This window comes from Sciurus vulgaris (genome assembly GCF_902686455.1).
Source record: "Sciurus vulgaris genome assembly, chromosome: 11".
NCBI classification, from domain to species: Eukaryota; Metazoa; Chordata; class Mammalia; order Rodentia; family Sciuridae; genus Sciurus; species Sciurus vulgaris.
Window position 1 is genome coordinate 11,759,584 of NC_136472.1, and position 19,464 is coordinate 11,779,047.

General features: G+C 49.4%; 1 protein-coding gene across 1 annotated transcript; it reads right to left on the bottom strand.

The window, feature by feature from the left end:
- Positions 1 to 4,546: 4,546 nt before the first annotated feature.
- On the bottom strand, positions 4,547 to 7,515 carry SCGB1A1 (secretoglobin family 1A member 1). The gene is made up of 3 exons (XM_079105672.1): positions 7,360 to 7,515; positions 5,157 to 5,344; positions 4,547 to 4,715 (listed from the first exon to the last, which is right to left on the bottom strand). The coding sequence occupies exons 1-3, from the start codon at positions 7,412 to 7,414 to the stop codon at positions 4,677 to 4,679; spliced, it is 282 nt and encodes a 93-aa protein (XP_078961798.1). The 5' UTR covers positions 7,415 to 7,515; the 3' UTR covers positions 4,547 to 4,676.
- Between the last annotated feature and the right edge of the window lie 11,949 nt (positions 7,516 to 19,464).

The window sequence follows — 19,464 nt, forward strand, 5'->3', positions numbered from 1 at the left end:
ACAGAGTAGGAGCCAGGGGGCCCCGGGGCAGAGAGCGCCCCGGATCCTCAGGGCATGAGGAGTGGGGTGTGGGAAGCGAGGAGGAACCCAAGTACTGAATCTTGAGGGACTCTTAAGGTGTCCAGATGGGGCAAATAAAAAAATGCAGGATGCCCGGTTAAGTGGGTTTTTGTAGAGGTGTGTCTTGCCAAGGGCGTGGGTTGTGAAGGATGGATGTGGTTCTTCAGGGGGCTTTGGGAAGGGCGGGCACTTCAATCACAGAAGCCGTTGGTGCAGAGGCATGGAGGTGTGAACAGTGTTGATTTGTTGTCTATTTTAAATATTCACATGTGGGCCTCGTTTGGACTAACTTGGAGGGCAACCTTATTCCCAAACTTGTCCACCACTGCATCCCTGAAGCCACAGGCCAGTGGGGGAGTGGCAGAATTTGAGGCAGAGCAGGAAGCAGGGCTGCTCCTGGGAGCCCCCTGAGCTGGGTGAGGAGTCTGGACTTCATTCCACAAGAAACTGGAAGCAGGGCAGGATTTTTAAACAACAGCATGGAAGTTTTGTCTGAGTTTTGGCAACTGTGGGAAGAGTATTCTGCAAAGGGGCAAGACAGAAATCTTAGGGACCCTTTAGAAGGCAAATTAGTGGCCTCTCAAAGATATCCCCGTCCTTATCCCCAGAACCTGTGAATATGGTAGGTTATATTGCAAAGGGAAATTAAATTCATGTTGTTGATGGAGCTAAGGTTGCTGATCAGCTGCATTGAAATGGGGAAATCATTTGGGCTTATTGGAGTGGGCCCTGAGTGGTCAGCTGGGGCCTGGTAAGTGGAAGAGCAGACCGAAGAGGAGGTCAGCATCAGAGACTGGGTGCAGTGCTGGGTGCAGTGGCGTGTGCCTGTAATCCCAGAAACTCAGGAGACTGAGGCAGGAGGATCTCAAATTCAAGACCAGCCTCAGCAACTTAGTAAAATCCTCATTCCTGTCCTGGGGCCGACAGAGAGCCTACTTCTGGGACAGAAGCTTAAGGGGGAATCCCAAAGGAAGAAGCTCCATAGTTGTGTGCCTTGTGGTTGCACAGAATGGTTGTGAGCCACGGGTACAAAACTTCAGCTGTTTCATGTGTCAACTAGATGTCTGTGATACGTCGGGAATCCATTCACTTGATGCGCGAACAAATCTGAATTCCCAACCTGGTTCATCACTTCCGAAGCTGGCAACCGTGCTTGCTTAGCTGACTCGATCTTCAGATTTTTTCTTTTTGCATGTACTAGTTGTATAATTTTCATTCGTTCATGGAAATACGCAGGGTGACTAACTACTGATGACTCATTCTCACATTATTCCCATGTGCCTGCTGGTATATTCTGTAAGTGCTTGGGAGGAACATCTTCTAATGACATGTTTCAGAATGCCCTATATGGCTCTATCATCATCAATCAGATTCCCTTTATCAAGTATCTGAAGCTGTTTGGAGTGACGATCACCCTATGGTGAATTACTGCCTACAAATCCCTTGTTATTTGCAAACAACATGTCTTGCATCAGCTGCAAAATAGACATAATTTTATCCACATCATCTTGATAAAGTTGATGAGGGCTGGTTTTGCTTCCTCTTCCTGTTTCGTGAGTCACTGATAGATTTTTCTGCAGGGCTGACCTCGACTGTCTCACGTGTATAACTGCAGCTTTCCTACTAATCAATTAATCCAGGCTGTAATTGACATACAGAAGGACAAGCCCTTGGGTTTTGCAATGTGATAGCAAGGCTTGATAATTACCATTTGTCCTCAGTTATCTTCAAGAGTAAAATTCCTTCAGGTGCAGGTCATGGAGTAAACAGATACTTTCTCCCAGAGACACAGTTTTCTTGACAATCTCATCAACAAATGTGGTCTAGATTCTCTCTTCCCTCCGCTCCTCATTGGTAAGAATGCTAGTGGTAGAGTGCTAAAAATACATTTCTTAATCCTTTTTCCCCCCTTTGTTGATATACATTTGAAGTTTTTTCTTCACATTATACTTAATACCTCTCAAATGCAGCAAGTTTATATTCATGCATTGACTGTCCTGTGTTTTAGAATTTGGCATATTCGTATTGAAAATGACTGACTTAATAAGTGTATATTTACATAATACAATCTTGGAAGTTTTCTCCTCCTCCTCTTCCTTTTCTTCAATCTTCAAATGTCAAAGCCATTGAGGTTCATTAAAAAATAAGCCAGGTCAGAGCCATGCTCATAGCTCAGTGCTGTCTACTTGGTTAAACAGTGTGAGGAAGCACATGCAGAGGAAAAAGAATCCAACCAACATTCCGAATCTCCTTGGGATTTCTGTCAACATGCTGCACAGAGGTCCCTGCTCTTTCTGTGGCTGCTATCAGTTCATCTTTGCATTCGGCTTTTTAAAAGCAGTAAGATACATTTCTGTGTGTTCTTGCAGCTCACATTCTTGTGAATCACCTCCAGCCCCTTGGGGCAGAGACCCATTGCAATATAATTGTACTTCCTTTTATCCTCAGCTATCTGCATTGTATTTGCCCAAGGTAAATATTTCCCCAGCAGTCAGCAGGTAATTAAAATTCTGAACCTTTTATGGCCCTGGATCCTTATCCATTTGAAAAATACTCACCTAGGTGGACGGTCCACCAGAGACAAAGGTATGTAGAAAGGATGATCTGGATGCAGAGGAATCTGAGGACCTGGGAGCCAGGGAAGTAGGGGAGGCCCCCATCAGGACCCCACCTATGGCAAAGAATCTCTTTTGGATTGGCCAATCCCCCTGACCTGCTCTGGAATTTTTACAATCAGAGTCCCTCCTTTGTGGCAGACAATGAAGGTCTGGGCGTGGTGTCTTTACAGTTTGTGTGCCCAACTGTGTGTTTTGGGGGTGGGCAGACTTTTCTCATCAGTACTACATAGCTTTTTTTTTTTTTTTTTTTTTTTTTTTTGCTTTGGAGATTCCGGAATTGGGGATTCCACGACCTCTAGGGCAGGAGCTGGGGCCTGCACTCTGGAATCTGGGTGACAGGAGGAGTAATCCAGACCTTTTGAAAACGCCTGACAGGGAATCAGAGATAGAGGTTATTAGGCTGTGGTTTCTATTCTCGGACTTTAAAAACCAGGCAGGTGGGCGTCCAAGTTCAGCCTGCCAGCGCCGCCTGGCTCCTCCGCCTTCGGGGCCATCTCGGGTTCTGAAGTCCGGCAGGCCGGCCTTTGGAAGGGCCCGGGAGCGGAGCTATTTCAGAAAGGCTGACACGTCCCTCACTGGCAGGGTTCAGCCGGACCACGACATTGTGTGATGGCCTATCTCTCCTCTTAATTCCGATTTTAAAAAGTCTCAAAATCAATTAAAAAAAAAATCAGAGAGATGACACAAGATCCTTAGGAGGGAGCGGTGTCTTATCATCTTCCCTCCGCGAGAGCCCGGCAGCCCGCACGCGGCTTTTAGCGCCCGGGAGCCCGGCCGGCGTGGTCGACACTGCCCCCTGGTGGCTGCGGCGCGCGGGGCAGGCGCGGCCCCCGCCCGACCACGTGGCTTCTCGGAGCTGCCGGGACCCAAGCGCTGGCGCGCTCCTCCGCCGCCTCCTTCCTTCCGCGCTCTCTGCCAACGCCCTTTCCATTCCCGTCGCCCCTCTGCATCCCCCACTTTTTTTCTACCGCTAACTACTTCGGATGGTGTGGCCCGGCTGGGGCTGACTGCCACGGGGCAGGGGTGTTTTGGGATTTTTAGGTTGACATTGGATGCTTCTTTGGCACGAGTTCTAGTCTTTGCACATTTTGCACTAGAGCGATTAAAAAAAAGAAGTCAACGATATTTTTTGAGCAGCTCATGCTGTGTGGCCTGTACAAAAGTCTTGAGATGGAAAGGCATTTGATTGCATTTAAAAACCGGGGACAAAGGAGGTGGGGGAAGTGGGGGAGTGGGGGAGCATCCGGAAGGAGGGTGGGAGAGCAGGACCAGCGATGGGCCTCCATCTGGGCATGGAATTTTGTGATGGGGGCGCTTGCCGCTTTGAAGGGTGGGGTCGGGTGGGCAGTGTAAAGTGTTTGCCTTGATGAAAGTCCCCATGGCTCACTGTGTGGCGAATGCGTCCCCTAAGTAGAGTTGGGCGGCCCCGGGGGTTGTGGCAGGTAGGGGTCTTGCATGGCTTTTGGATACGGGAGGAGCTGGGGATTCCAGAGGCCTTCCGGAGGCAGCCTTGGTTGACTGGAGAGGGAAGGGTGAAGGGATGACCTTCAGGCTCCTGGTTGGAACCGTCCAGCCTCAGTGAGATTAGGACCAGATTGGAGAGGAGGGTCACTGAGGTCTGTTGGACAAATGGAGTTGAAGATTTTGAGCGGATGGTGGGATCTAGTGGGAGGGGGTTTGCGCTCTTCTGGTGACAGATAACAGAAGCCTAGGGAAAAGGAACTTGGGTGGGTAGGGTTCTGAGTTTTCTCCTGGAGTCCAAGAGCCAAACTCAGCTGCGCTCTTCTTGCTCTGGCTAACCTTACCCTGGCAGGGGCAACTCTTCCCACTCTAGCAGGTAACTAAAAAGGAGGTCCGAGGCAGGCCAGTGAGATGCTTGTAGTTTATTGCAGAGCAAGGCCGAGCAGGGGGCGGGGTCCTTTAGGGAGGCGTGGAGCAGTGCCAGGGGCTTTGGCAGTTGGACATCTCTGGCTTCCAAATCTGGTGGGCTTTGAATTTCTAAATCTTAGCACACTGTGGGCTTTTTAATATTTTGTCCTGAAACGAAGAATGGAACAAAAGCCGAATACAATAGTAGTGAACCTCAGAGTTCAAGGGGGATGATGCACACAGAGAATGGCTCGGGGAGGAGTAAGGGGAGCTGGGAGTGGGGGCACATGCCTGACGCCCTCGCTGCTTGTGAGGTTGAGGCCGGAATATTGCTTGAACACAGGAGTTCGGGCAGTGCCAACTGTGGCAACATAGTGAGACCCCATCTCAAAAATTAATAAACCAACCAACCAACCAACCAACCAAATAATATATTTTAAAAAGGGAAAATGGCTGGAAAGATGGCCGTGCCTGCTTGCCTGGGATCATCCATTGGTCTTGAGACTCTCCTGTCTGGGTAAGAAATGGAGCTGAAAAATGGGGTTGTACTGTATCGAAGGGCTTGGGGGGGGGCACTTGTAACCGCTGAGAGTGAAGGATGCCACTTACCGAGAGCCTCATGATGTCCACCTTGGTCCCCGAGGGGAGGGTGTCCAGCAGCTTCTTCATCTGGATCCCAGCAGCTGTCATGTCTGGGTCAGGGTTGAAAGGTTGCACTGCATTCTCATAACTGGAGAGTGTGCCCATGAAGAGGGTTTCCATGACATGAAGAAATTCTGGGCAGGTCTCTGCAGAAGCTGGAACACGGGAAAGAGAAAGCACATGGATTTGGGCCCTTTTCCAAGCTGGCCAGCTCTCTGCTGGGCCTGCCCCAGATGCAAGCAGCCAGGCCCGTCAGCAAGAGATAGCAGCCTTTTGTTGATGGACTAGAATGTAAGATCTGGTGATGCTCCAAGCAGTTGACGATTTGGCACTGTGTGAATACTTTCTAGGTCACGGCCAGCTTTTTATGGTTTGTCTGAGCCATCCTGAGCCTTTCTGGGCTGGGGTGGCCATTTGTTCTTCCTGTTAGAGTTCTAGACAGAGTCTGAATAGGAGAAACTGATGGTCTGGTTTTTTTTATGCAGTGTCTGGGCTGGGAGGAGAAAAGTTTGAAAACTTTGGTTTCCACCAGAAACTTGCCTCATGCCTGTGGTTAAAGATGGTCCCAGCCACGTGTCACTGAGGGCATGTGGCAAATTCCTTTACTAGCCCAAACCTGGCCTGGAAGACAAATGTGCATGTGGTCTTAGGCCTGTGGTGCTCTCAGCTAACAGGCAAGCCTTTCAGCTCACCGTGTTCCCTTTAGCTGGACCGCTCCCAGATTGTGCTGCCTTCTCAGGTCCCTGCCTTCAGGAGCATGGAGGACAGTCACCATTTCCTACATTCTGCTTGCTTCCAGCTTCCCATTGAATCCCAAATCCCTGCTATCCTTGAATTCTCTGCCTTGTGTGCAAATTCAACCCTACTCAAAGTGGCCACTCCAAGTGGAGAACCCTCTCCAGAACACAGGTCCCTTCTTTCAGTTCACAGTGTTATCAGGGGATACACTTTATCCTTCAGTGGCTCAGTTTTCTCCTCTGTAAAATGGGCACAATATCTCTGTTTCATTGGGTTGTTGTATAAATGAAAAGAGATAGTATGTAAGAGGGTTAAAACCAGAATGGTAAGTTGTAAGTGCTAAGTAAGTGCTGGGTAGTCTTATTACTTTTATGATTGCTGTATGCACACACACAGTGTACAAATGCATCCCAACCACCCCTAAACATGTTTCAGTTCTATCTTGCTGAGCCACCCACCTCTATACGCTGCACTGAGATCTTCTAATTAATAAACATTTCAATCCAAAATGATGTCATTTCCCCTGAAAAACAAATAAACCTCTCTGCAGGATAGCTGTTTCCACTGCCTCTTGGTTTGGTTTGTCTAAGCCCCCAGAGTCATAAAGCTTATATCCATGGGTATTATGAAATTTTACAACTGAATTAATTAGAGTTTGTTTATTAAAAAAAATAACAACAGTGTTTTCGAATAGGAGTGGATGAAGCTGATGGAGAGCAAAAACAGGGTTAGGTAATCCCATCCCCCAAGACAGGGTGCTGATCTCCTCCTTCCCCCTCCCTCTTCCTCCCTCCTTCCCCCTCTCCTTTCCATTCCTTTCTTAGTTATGGCAGTGGCTACTTAGAGACTCCTAATCCTTTTTGCCGAGGACAAAATGTTTAGAAAACTCCTCTCTTGGTCAGCAGTTTCTCAGGAAAGATCCCTTTCTGGAATCTTCCTTTCTGCCCAGAACAAGAGACTTTGCCTTGAGTTGAGTTTCTTTTGAGGCTGTAAGTCTCTGTAGTTCGCCTTCCAGACTAACTGCCAGATTTGGGTGAAGACCCCAAACCCAGAGGTTGCACAAGGTCTTTTGGCATCTTGGGGTCTGTCCCAGGCTGGGCTTTGAGGGCTCACTGTCCCTCTTCCATTTGTTCTTGGTTGGATGCTTTCATCTCTATGGGATCTCCTTCCTCCCTCCCCTCAGTCTTTCCCTTTCCCTGGAATTTTGAGCTCATGGGTATAGAAGATGGGTCCTTTCCAGGTTTTCTAACAGCGTGGTACTCTCCCCAAGATGGGCTTGGTCACCAGACCCAGTTTTATGGGGATCAGCGTCGCGAAGCCCTCCCCGCAGCTACAGAGAGGATACGGGCAGCTCATCTCTTCTTCTGAGGGGAATGAGGTGGTGAAGGGTTCTGGAGCCCACGCTTGGGAGAAAGGGACCCTGGACACTCACCAGAGCTGCAGCAGACAGTCAGTATGACCAGGGTGAGGCTGACTATGAGCTTCATGCTGGGAGGCCTGGAGATCCTGGCTGTCCCTGGGTCCTGTGGTCATTGGCATTTGTATGCATTGTGCCTTCTTATATGCTGCAAGCAGTGCCCACAGGGAGGAGGCCGGGGGAGGGGAGGCTTCACTTAAGAGGCTGCATTATTTACTTGGGCATGGGCTCTGTGGAATAAGTAAATAGTCTCTTTTCTCAACCAGTTTCTGTCCTCATTGAAACTGAACTTACACAATGGGCCACCTGCGGGAGCCCCAAGAACACCGTGGAGGTGCCAAGGGGAACCTGAGTCAGAGGGCATGGAGTCTGGCCACCTGTGTCCTCTCTTTGAACTGGTGGGGACTGGGGGCAGTCCCCATCAATGGAAGCAATTGTGGAGCCCACCTGGGCCCGTCACCCCAGGAGAGGCAGAGGCCCGAGGCCCCTCACAAGTGGCAGGGACAGGACTTGAACCCAGGACCCTGATTCTCCACGGGGCTCTTCCACTGCTCCTCTCCAAGGAAGGGGGCTGGGCCACAAGCCATGAGGTTCGTGTGATTTGGAGCACCCCTGTGGGCAGGGTTGGGGGAGACCTGGGATCGAAGCGCCTGGACAAATGAAGGACTTCTCCGGGGCACGCACGCCTCAGAAACCCACACCCCAAATTTTAGGCTGGATAATGCTGTGTCTCAGGCTGGGTCTGCTCCCACCCAGAACCGTGCCGCCCTTCTGATGGCCAGATGCAGGGCACCTTCGTTCTTATCTCACTTGACCTCTTGCTGGTCTTTACCCTGCTGACCCTCTCCTTCTCCATCTATTCTCTCCCCTGCGCTCCCACGGCTCAGCTCTTTCCTGTTTTCCTTCCCGGCCATTCCTTCTGGTTCTTTTTAGCTGTTTACTTTTTACTGACTGAACTTAAGTGTTGGGAGTTCCCAGGCTTTGACCTTAGCCTCCTTCTTGCCTCCCACGGCCACTTTCTCTCCCTGTTCCTTTCCTGCTCCAGTGCCCATGTTATGTAACCACTGGCCTGCTGGTCGGAATCAACTCCAACCGGCCTCCCTGCCTCCCTGCCTCCCTGCCTCCCAGTGTGCTCTGCTCAACCATCTCTGAGAGGCCATTGGACGATCTTCCTAAAGCCCATGGATCATGCCATTCTGCTTCTTGAAAACCTTTCCATGCTTCCTCTTGCCAGCAGGATCAAATCCAAGTGCAATTTACAAGGCCTTTGCCCACCAGCCTCTCCAGCCGCCTGAACTTCCTTTCTCTACTCCCCTGCACGGTGGTTTAGCTCTCTCTTGCTATTTATGGATTTGGGGGCCTTCCATGTTTTCTTCCTGCCTTTTTACCTTTGTACAAACTAAGCCCCATGCCTGGAATATGCGTTTCCTGCCTTGTCCGTTTCTCTAATCCTATTTGTACTTCAGGGCTCAATTAAATATCATCCATTCATTTATTCAAAAATCCCGAGCATCTTTTTTGTGACAGGCAGGAGTCAGGAATTGGGGTAGACACGGAGGGGCACTGCAGGAGTCCCTACGAGAGGAACACTGTCTGCCACTTGGCAGCAAGGGGTGTGGTCAGAAGACAAACTCCAGCTGCCAGTTACTTTGGAGTCTGCACATCTCCCACCCCCAGAGAACTGGCTTTCTCAAGGTTACACCGTCCCTGGAGGCTGCTCACCTTTGGTGAAGAACAAGAAGGGGCTTGGAAAGCCTGGGCATTTCTTTTCCTTTCCTTCCCTCCTTTCTTGTCTTTTTTCTTTTCTTTCATTTTTCTTGGTACCAGGGGTTGCACTCAGGGGCACTTGACCACTGAGCCACATCCTAACCCTATTTCGTATTTTATTTAGAGACAGGGTCTCACTGAGTTGCTTAAGGCCTTGCTAAATTGCTGAGGCTGGCTTCGAACTCTCCATCCTCCTGCCTCAGCTTCCCGAGCTGCTGGGATTACAGGCGTGTGCTACTATGCCTGGTTCCTTGTCTTTTTTTGAGATGGAGTCTTTGTTGCCCATGCTGGTGTAGAACTTTTGGGCTCAAGTGTACCTCCTGCTTTAGCCTCCCAGTGGCTGGGACAGGTGTGCGCCACTGTGCCTAGCAAGTCTGGGCAATTTTGCACCAGGTGAACAAGTCTGGTGGGCAATCCTCCAGAGCCCTCTGCCTGGCTGGTTGAGAGGCAGTTTAGCTTTTCCCTCTGCCCAGTCCTGCTTGCATCTCATTCCCTTCTGGGGTACAGCGTCCTGGTTACAATCTTGCATCCCAGACTCTGTCTCAGCATCTACTGCCTGCATGGTAACAACCCAGGACAAGAGAGGGATGGGGTGATGAACGAACCAGACCCACATCCCTGTGGAGCTTCACCTGAGTGGTGACAACAGACTAGTAAACAATCAAACAGATGAAATAATTACAGGTTGCAATACTTGCTAGGGCGGAACTGAGCAGGGCGCTTGAGACCTACTTAGATGGGGGAATCAGGGTGGTCTTTCTAAATAGGTGGCTTGATGCTGAGGCCCATGGAAGGTTCCAGGCAGAGGAGACAACCAGCACTAGGACCCTAGGTCAAGGAGGACCTCAGTGTGCCTGAGACGCAGTGGCTGGACCATGCAAGTCTCAATAAGAGCTCTAAGCCCAGAGGGCTGGGAGCTCTTGAAGGTTTTCATCAGGGAATGACATGCGCTGATTTCCCATCCGCTGAGATGGACCCTGGCTTGGGCATTGGGGTCCAAAGGGTGCCGTCTTCCAGTTTTGAGATTCCCTGGTGAGTCTGCATGTGTGTGAGTCAGGGCAGCAGAGGATCTTGGGTAAGCAGTGCCCCTTGGCCTGGGCCATTAGGATGAGCTTTTCCTGAACAGCAGTGCTGTGTCCATCAGATATACCTGTGGGCTTAGCTGACTCCTTTGCCTCTGGCCTGACCCCAGGGCAGGTATCGACAGGTCAGGTTCCTGCAGGAAAGAGCACTTCCGAAGTCCCTCCACTGTAGGAAAGCCTTATAAGGAGGCTCAGGATGCCCGGAGCATTTTGTGTCCTTGTCTTGGAGTATAGGAGTGAGGACTTCTCCAGGTATTCTCCCTCAGAGCCGCAGGTAAACACCAGACCCTCCTGGATGCGTGGCATGACCACTCAGTGATGGCCCAGGGGCCATGCAGAGAATGACTTGATGAGTGTCATCAAGACGGGAGCCTTAAAAACGCCACCTATGAAAGACTGTAGTTTGCTTCTTCCAGGGAATTCTCCTAGGCCACGATTTAGGACTTAGCGTGTCCTGTGCTTGTTTCTGCCATTTCTGCCCCTCTCTGACCCCTTGCTCCTCTGCTTTTAACCTTTGATTCCTTTTCCTCACGCTCTACGCTCACTCTCCTCCTTAGCGCAGGGACAGCTGGCTTCTGCTGTTCCTGGACTGATGGCTTCCCAGGCCCAGCTGGTGGAGGCGGGAGTTCTGGGTGGGACCTCGACTCTACCACCAAGTTTCCTAGACAGACTCTTCCATCCCGGCCCTTGGGAGAGCCCTACCGGACATGGGGGCCTTTCTGTCCCCTGCCCTAGAGCTTGCAAAGCTTCTGCTTCTCTGACCCACCGTAAGGGACAGTGAGGCGGAAAGTGTCATTGAGGCTCAGGGTGTTGAGTTTCTTAAACTCAAACATCAGCTCTCCTCCTCCAAGCCCACACCGTGCCAAGTTCTAGGCCAGAGTCCTAAGCCCACCTGGCACAGGGAAGGGCTGGGAGCCCCCTTTTCTGGCTGCTCCTGGGCTCTTACTTGGTCACTTGGCAAAGACAGTGGGGGAAGACAAGTCACTTGGTTTTTACCACTAAGAGACGGCAAAGAATTGGCCAGTCGCCCCTGCAGCCCTGTGTTGCCTGTGCCTGGCTTTAGGGGAACCCTCATCCCTGGATTGCTGGAGCTTCAGGGGCTGGGCCCCTCGGGCTCTGGGGAGGCTGCTAAGACAACGTAAGCACCTTGGGCCTGGTTCTGGCTTTTAGGAAAGGTCAGGGGAAAGAGTCCCCCAGAGCCTGAGGGTAGAGGGTGCTGAGGGGCCTGGAGGCCTGGCCCGACCCTTCTCCCATGCAGCGGATGTGCACGTGGGTGCCAGGGTTTTTTTTCTTTATCTTTTTTTTTCGGTGCTGGGGACTGAAACCAGGGCCTTGTGCATGTGAAGCAAGACTCTACCAACTGAGCTGGATCCCCAGCCCATGGTGCCAGGTTTTTGAGGCATGTTCAGTGATCCTTGGGGTGGCTTTCCTGAGCCCCCACTTAGAGGTCTGGGGGGAGGAGTGGAGCCAGCAGCACCCCCAGCACATACTGCTCGAAGATATTGACTGAGAGCAGATGTTCACCCCTGGGCCCAGTGCTTGGCACATCCTAAAGAGTAGGAAACGGGTGCAGCCTGTGCTGGCAGCGGACTTGCTACAAGTCTCAGCATGGCCCAGAAAACAGGTCGGAGGCCCTGGGCGGGCCATTCTGAGCCCATCTATCTGGCTGTGCTGCTGGAGGAGGACTTGGGTCAGCTCATGGGGTCAGCTCACGGGGTCAGCTCACGGTGCCAGCTATGGAACAAGCTATAGAGGCTCACGTCTCCCTTCTTCCCCTGGGCAGTTAGCTCCTTGATTGCTCAGGAAATTACTCTCAAGCAGAGCAAATTCTCCCTTGTGGGTTTGGTCCATTCTCTTCAACCTTGGTGACCCCTGGGACTGACCTCCGTATTGACACAGGCCCTCCTAGGAGGGGGCCCAGCAACTTCGGAACATTCCAGCTATTTTTTTTCCCACCAGCTCCATTGCTTAGGGCCTGTGAACTTTTAGAGGGTCTCAAAAAATGATCATGTATCTCCTGGCTCCAAAATATAAAAAGAATATCTCAAAATTAATGAATATCTAGGTAACATTATTTCAACTAGTTAGTTGCAACTCAGTCCAACTATTGTACGGTTGTACGTAAACATATACAGTTTAAATTGTGTGAACCAAAGGCATAATGTCTTGCCAGGATCAGGATTAGTGCAATTAATCTTTATACGAACTCCTTCAAAAAAGCTTATAGCCAACACTATTTATTGTGAGGAATGTGCATATCTCAGTGCATCTGATATGATCTAGGGTGGGAACATTCAAACTCAGGTGCCTCAAGTCCTGCTCTTCCAGTGCCTCTAGCTGCAGCCAAAGCAGAGCAGACGCCCCGGGACAGGGAGGGATCGGAGGGCAGAAGCACCCAGCTGCCTCTCCTCCCATCCTCTGATCTATGGCCAGAGGCTTTCTCATTGGCCCAGGTCAGTTGGCATTCAGTTTGCAAGGGAGCCTGGGATTTGTGGTCCTTAGAGGTTGGTCTCCTGGGGCCCAGAGCAGCAGGGCAGGGAAAGGCAGAGAGAGGATGGGTGAGAGAGTATCAAATATAGAATATGAGAGCAAAAATGGGATCCTTCTACACACGTGGCTGGCTCTAGAGCTCACTTTTCCCACTCATTAGGTCTTGGATCACTTTTGAAATCTTGGCACTTGTGAATACGTTGGATTTTTGTTTTCATGCTGCCAAATATCATTTTGCATTATCAATTTTGCAATTATCAATTTTGCAAATATCAATTTACCTGTACTTTGTTGATGACACGGCATGTGCCTTCTGCTGCCCTGGGCACTCTTTTTATGCGGGAGATGCCTGGATTTAGGCCAGCTACCACCCTTCCCTGGTGCTGGCTCTCTTGAGTGTGAAGCCCATCCATTCCAACTGCAGAGGGGTTGTGGGTGGTGATGGTCAGGGCTGGGAAAGGAAGGATCTCACAGACAAGGTGTCAGCTGTTTTGATCTTCCACAGGGCTGTTGGTCATTTTCTAGGTCTGCCTCGCAGCCCACACCTAGGGTGGTAGTAGCCTATTGAGAGTGTGCAGAGACGTTAATGTCTGCCCAGCACAGGTGTGTCCGCGTGGGCTGCAGAGTGGCCTCCTGTGGACACACACCACCCTCCGGCTGCCAAATGTACCCAGATGCAAAGCCACTTGGGTTTTGCTGTGACTGGGGCCCCAAGGTTTCAGGGAGGACCAGAGCAGGCTTCAGCTTGCTGTAGATCTGGGTACTTTCTTGGCAGGCAGGCAGGCAGGCAGGCAGGCAGGCAGGCAGGCGCAGTTTCCAGTAGGCAGGACTGAGCTGAAAGTTGTGGGGTGGGAGGGTGGAGCCGGGGGTGGGAGTTGGGGATGTGCCTTCCCAAGGCCAGGGTGGCCCAGCAGAACAGAACCGGCAGGTTCTTTGTTTTGGGATAAGCTCTGCTGGAGGGGTGTGGATGATGAAGCTGATGGTAGTCCTTGTTCTGCAGGGAGGAAACTGGTTCCCCTCTGTTTTACAGGCTTACTCTGGGGATTTGGGCAGCAGATTTGGGGGTTGACAGCAGAATGACACGATTCACTTGTTGACCTTTCCCAGGATGCTTCTCATTTTATTGCTGACTTCTGCAGGTCCTTTGTTCTGGGCTGAGTCATTCATGCCCTGCCCTCTGTGCCTGCCTGCCCTGTCCACCTTCCCAGCCCTGAGCTTGTTCCCTCTTGTAGGTTTGGCCAGTTACTGCCGAGGCCCCTCTGCTCCTACGGAGGACTGCACCCTCAGGGTGGGTTGCACAGCCCTGCTCTCTGCCTTCCTCGGGGAGATGAGCTGATGGGGCTGCAGAAGTGGTTCAGGGCCCAGCTCAGATGCTGAGTGGCTGAGTGGCTTTGTAGAGTTCCAGTTGTCCTACATGCATGGGGAGGGTAGAAAAGACCGCCTTGGGATCCTTTGACTCCTATAGTCTGAGACCCGGTGATGCCTCCAACCAGGGGAACCCGGTGAGCCCCCAACCCCGCTTCCCTAGTCAACAGCCTGCTGCTGTCTGATCTGAGCACCTTGCCACTTTTGGTTGATCAGCTCGTAGGGTGATTCAGGGTCTTCGAATGCAGGTGTTTACAAGGTGAAATAGAGCTTTCCTTTATTTATCATCTGTCTTCTTTTTTATTTTTATAACTAAATACTTGTAACTAATATAACTAAAATAAAGTGCAGTTTGAAACTCAGGTCTGCATTCTCTTAAGGAGATGGGAACTTAATCTTGGTCATCTTGGGAGTCGCCCTTCCTGGGGCTGAGCCTGACTTTCTGTGTTGTTGAGGGTATCTGGTGCTTGATGTCATTTGTCACCAACCTGTCCCTTGTTGTTGGTCATCAGCTGATCAGGCAGCTGAGTGTATTGGCACTATCTGTAGGCTTCAACTCACTGGCTTCCTCTGCTTCCCTGGCTTCCTCTGCCTCCCTGGCCTCCTCTGTCTCCCTGGCCTCCACTGCCTCCCTGGCTTCCTCTGCCTCCCTGGCTTCCTTTGCCTCTCTGGCCCACTCCTGGTCCACAAGAGTTTGGCTGTTCCCAGGCCATGCCTGGTCCTGGGAAGCAAGTTTGTATAGAATCATGCCAATTAAAGTAAACACATAAACATAAGAGCACACAGGAATATACATGAAAACACAACGGTTATTTAATAGTCTGTATATTTGATCTTTTGATTAGACTTTGGTATGTTACATTTCATATAAATAATTAGGAAACAATAAGCAAATGCTCATAAAGCCAAAATATCTATAAAAGGCAGAATTTCAACAATTATTAAATCATACATTTTTGGATTCATTCTTTAGATCTAAAACAAACAACTGTTGAAAAAAGAATACATTTCAATCCTGAGGATATTACAATTCAGTAAGAAATTTCCTGTATGAACTACAATATTCATTTACCAAAGAAAAATGTCACACCTTACATTCTTTCATTATTTAAAATATTAAGTTCAAATAAAAAATCCAAGGGGTCTCACAGTACAGAACTGAAGCAACTTTTTTGTTTTCTTCATGGTGCTGGGAATTCAACCCAGGGCCTTAGCATGTTCTAGACAAGGGCTCTATCACTGAGCTACATCCCCAGCTCCTGAAGCAATGTTTTAAGTTGTTTCTCGATCTTCACGATCATGATGTGTTTGGCACTTGTTCTGAATCTGATTAAATGCAGGAACAGGTAGCACCCAATAGGACTTGTACAAAAGCGCTGAGTCTGAAGCCAGCCCTATGAATTCCAAACCTCCATGAACTTTTCATGAAATAAACATGTTGGGCAAAAACAAAACAATTACCCCCCCCAAAAAAAGAGGTGAGATGATGGATATGTTATAACCTTTCTCCCATGTATACATAGCAACACATTAAACCCCATAAGTATATATGATTATTTTCATAAGTATATATGATTATATATGATATATTTTATTATTTATTATGTCAAATAAATAATAAGAGGAATGTTTAAAAATAACCCAATTAATAAATGGGCAAACAATCCAAACAGAAGAAATACAAAGGCCAACAAGTATATGAAAAAATGTTCAACGTCTTTAGCAAATAGAGAAATACAAATCAAAACTACGCCGAGATGTCATCTCACACCAGTCAGACTGGGAGCTGTCAAGAATACAAACAGTTGGGCTGGGGTTGTCGTAGAGCACTTGCCTAGCACGTGTGAGGTACTGGGTTCCATCCTCAGCACCATATAAAAAAAATAAATAGCTGGGTGCAGTGGCGCAGGCCTGTAATTCCAGTGGCTCCAGAGGCTGAGGCAGGAGGATCGCGCATTTAAAGCCAACCTCAGCAAAAATGAGGCGCTAAGCAACCCAGTGAGATCCTGTCTCTAAATAAAATCCAAAAAATAGGGTTGGGGATGTGGCTCAGTGGTTGAGTGCCCCTGAGTTCAATCCCCAGCACCAAAAAAAAAAAAAAATAAAAAAATAAATAAATAAATAAAACAAAATAAAGGTATCGTGTTCATCTACAACTGAAAAAAAAAAAAAAAAGAATACAAAACCATAATGAATAACTGAAAAAATAAAAAAAGAATATAAACTGTAATGAACGCTGGGGAAAAGGAACATTTTTACACTGCCAGCAGGATTGTAAATAAGTACAGGCAATATGGAAATCAGTGTGCAGGGTCTTCAAAATACTAGGCCTAGAAGCATATGACCACTCCGCTGTACCACTCCTCTGTATTTATCCTAAAGATATCCTAAGTTGTCATGCTACAGGGATACATGCATACCCATGTTTATAGCAGCACAATTCACCGTGGCCGAATTATGGAACCAGTCAAGGTGTCTGTCAATGGATGGATGGGTTGAAAAAAAAATGTGGTATATATACACACTGGGGTTTTATTCAGTCATAAAGAAGAACGAAATGATGTATTTGCAGGACAATGGATGGAACTTGAGAGCATTATGTTAAGCAAAATAAGCCAGACTCAGAAAGTCAAGAATACATTCTCTCTCCTATGTGGAAGCTACAGAGGAAGAAAGAAAATAATGGTGTGTGTGGAGGGATCTCATTAAAATCAAAGGGAGACCAGGGGGAGGAAGGAGGGGAGGAAAGGGGAACACTGGGGAATGATACTGACCGGATCATATTGTTATGTGGTGTGTGTGTACGAACATGTAACAATGAAGCCCACTCACATAAATAAGTATAATGCACCAATAAAAATAAGGAAAAAATATAACATTAATGACTATAAAAATGAATGTGTGGGGGACTACCTGTATGACCGAAAATTCTTAGACATAATTTCCATGTAAATGATAATATTTATTTAAAAATAAACCTGCAGTAATCTGGAGCTTGCATATGTATCACACCATTAAAACTCAGTGGTGGGGCTGGGGATATAGCTCAGTTGGTAGACTGCCTGCCTCACATACATAAGGCCCTGGGTTCAGTCCCCAGAACTGCCACCCCCCAACAACAACAACAACAACAACAAGACAAAACTCAATGGTAACTGCAGAAAGTACTTAGAACATGGAGAAATTTTCAGGTGGGAACATTTGAACACTTGCTAAGACCTGCTGGAGCATGATGATAATAAAAAGCAGACCACCTTTTAGTGACCTCACTGCTTTTAAATCCTTTGGCTGCTGCACCTGGAGGAGACAGAAAGCCTTTGCTCTCAGGAGGGACCACCAGCCCTCAGTGGCCCTTGTGCTTCTACTTCCTGGCCACCCTGGGGATCCTGGGGAGCAGAGGGGTGACTTGCAAGCCGGGCTTACACACAACTGGCGCTGGAGGTTTCCCACTCTCCAAAAGCCTACGCTTGTCAGGAAGAGACCTCCCCTTTCTTTGCCTTCCTCTATCACAACCCTTCCCTGGGGCCCCCTTGGCTGCCTGAATCAGGGGAAAAGCTAAGACAAGAAAGGAAAATAAGAGAGAAAATAATAGGGGTGGATGTTTCAGAAACTTCCCACCACCAGAGGACGGCCGGGCGGTTCGCAGCTGCCTCTGGCTTGCCCCAGATCTGAACTCTCGGGAACCCTCCACTGCAGTCTTTGATCTGGAAAGGCCGGAAGGGCGGTAGGGAATATCTACTCCACCCTGTGTATGCTGAAGAGCCTTTGGGCCAGAGAGGATCTGAGATGTATCAAAGGTTGCACAGAGGTTAGGAGGAGAGACAGGACTTGAACGTGGGTCTTGGGTGCTCAGCCCAGGAATCTTCCTGCTGTGCTAAACCTCAGAGCACAGCTCTGTCCCTATTTATTGCTCAGATCCAAATGCACCCAACATCTTATGAGCAAACATTGTTCAATGCACTTGTGCTCTAAACTTAATGGAGCCCTGGGGCTTGTAAAAATGCTGAAAAGCAACCAGCGCTGGCTGAAATTTACTTTCCTCTGAAGTCACTGGTGGGCCCTTCTCAGGTGGATTCAGAGAGTCAGGAAATCTAACTAGAGAACATGCATTCCTCAATCCCAGAGCTGGAAATGGAGGTGCCCTGGTCAGGCAAGGGACAATTCTAAGTAGCCTGTGCCACAGTGGCTCTGGAGAGGCCTGTGCCAGCTCTATGGCCTGGCCTGGGGGGCCCTTCAGGGTTCCCTGGGGACAGGAAGTGTGAAGGCTGCCTCCTTGGGTTTCTGGCTCAGGATGGAGTTCATGTCCAAGATCAGTGTCACCCTGAAGTCTGTTCCCCCCAGGGCAGCCAGAATGAGCTTCAAAAAATGTATATCAGGTCATATTGTGTTTCTGTGTAAAACTTTCTTGGCTTCCCACAATCCTTAGAATAAAACTCAAAACCCTCTGGGACTTCAAAACCTTCCCAACTTGTGTTTCCAACCTCATCTTGTGTCCCCCGCACGCCCCAGGGCCCTGCAGCCAGCTGCAGGGAGCATTGCCACCTTCTGGCCTTCATACTTACTCTCCTCTGGGTTATCTCCTGATTGCACCTTCTTATCATCAGTGCCAACTTGGTGCCTGTCACTGTGGGTCACGCATCCCCGTCATCTGGCTCTTTCCTTCACCGCCTGGGTCACTGTGTGAAATAGTCTTGTCTATGTGTTTACTCATATATCATCAGTCTAGAGATGTTCTAGAATGCAAGCTCCATGCTCACCTTCCATGCTCCGGGGCCCAGCGACACAGCAGGTGCTCATTAAATATTTACTGCACCAATGAACAGGGCTCTGAAACTTTTTCTCCATCCTCATTTCCAGGTGTTCCGTCAGTCAGTGGGGGCGGGGGATGTGTATAGTTCCCAGCGGTGCCTGGTGCATAGACGCATTCAGTGTTCGCCGTAACAGTGACTGTGTTCAGCCTCAGGCATGTCCCCACCTGAGTCCACACCTCTGCTCATCTTCCGTCCTGTTCTGCTCATCTGCAGAAATCTTTTTTACCTTCCAGACCCACTTTGAAGGCAGGCTTCTATGAAGTCTCCTCTGACCCCTCCAGGGAGAATACATCATTTGCCTTGAGAGCCACAGCAGTACTAACCCTGGGCACGGTGGAAGCGGGGCATTTCAGTAAACCCTCACAACAGTCCTGGTAGGCAGGTCCGTTTTAAAGATGGAGAAACCGTGGCTCAGAATGTTGCCCAAGGCCTTGTAGTCAGCAAGGAGAGGAGATGGCATCTAAACTTGGGGGCCGACCCCTAACCCGGGGTCTACACCCACTGGCTGAGTCTGCTGTCCTGCCCTTGCCTCTTCCCACAGCCTGGTCCTGGTTGTCACTCCGTCTGGCGTGAGCTGAGAGCCCAGCAGCCTTCCTCGACTGGAG

Coding starts and splice junctions, on each gene's coding strand:
- SCGB1A1 (XM_079105672.1), bottom strand. CDS start 7,414: ATGAAGCTCATAGTCAGCCTCACCCTGGTCATACTGACTGTCTGCTGC. Junction 5,345..7,359: donor GACTGTCTGCTGCAGCTCTG/GTGAGTGTCCAG, acceptor CCCGTGTTCCAG/CTTCTGCAGAGACCTGCCCA. Junction 4,716..5,156: donor TGGACATCATGAGGCTCTCG/GTAAGTGGCATC, acceptor TCTTCGTTTCAG/GACAAAATATTAAAAAGCCC.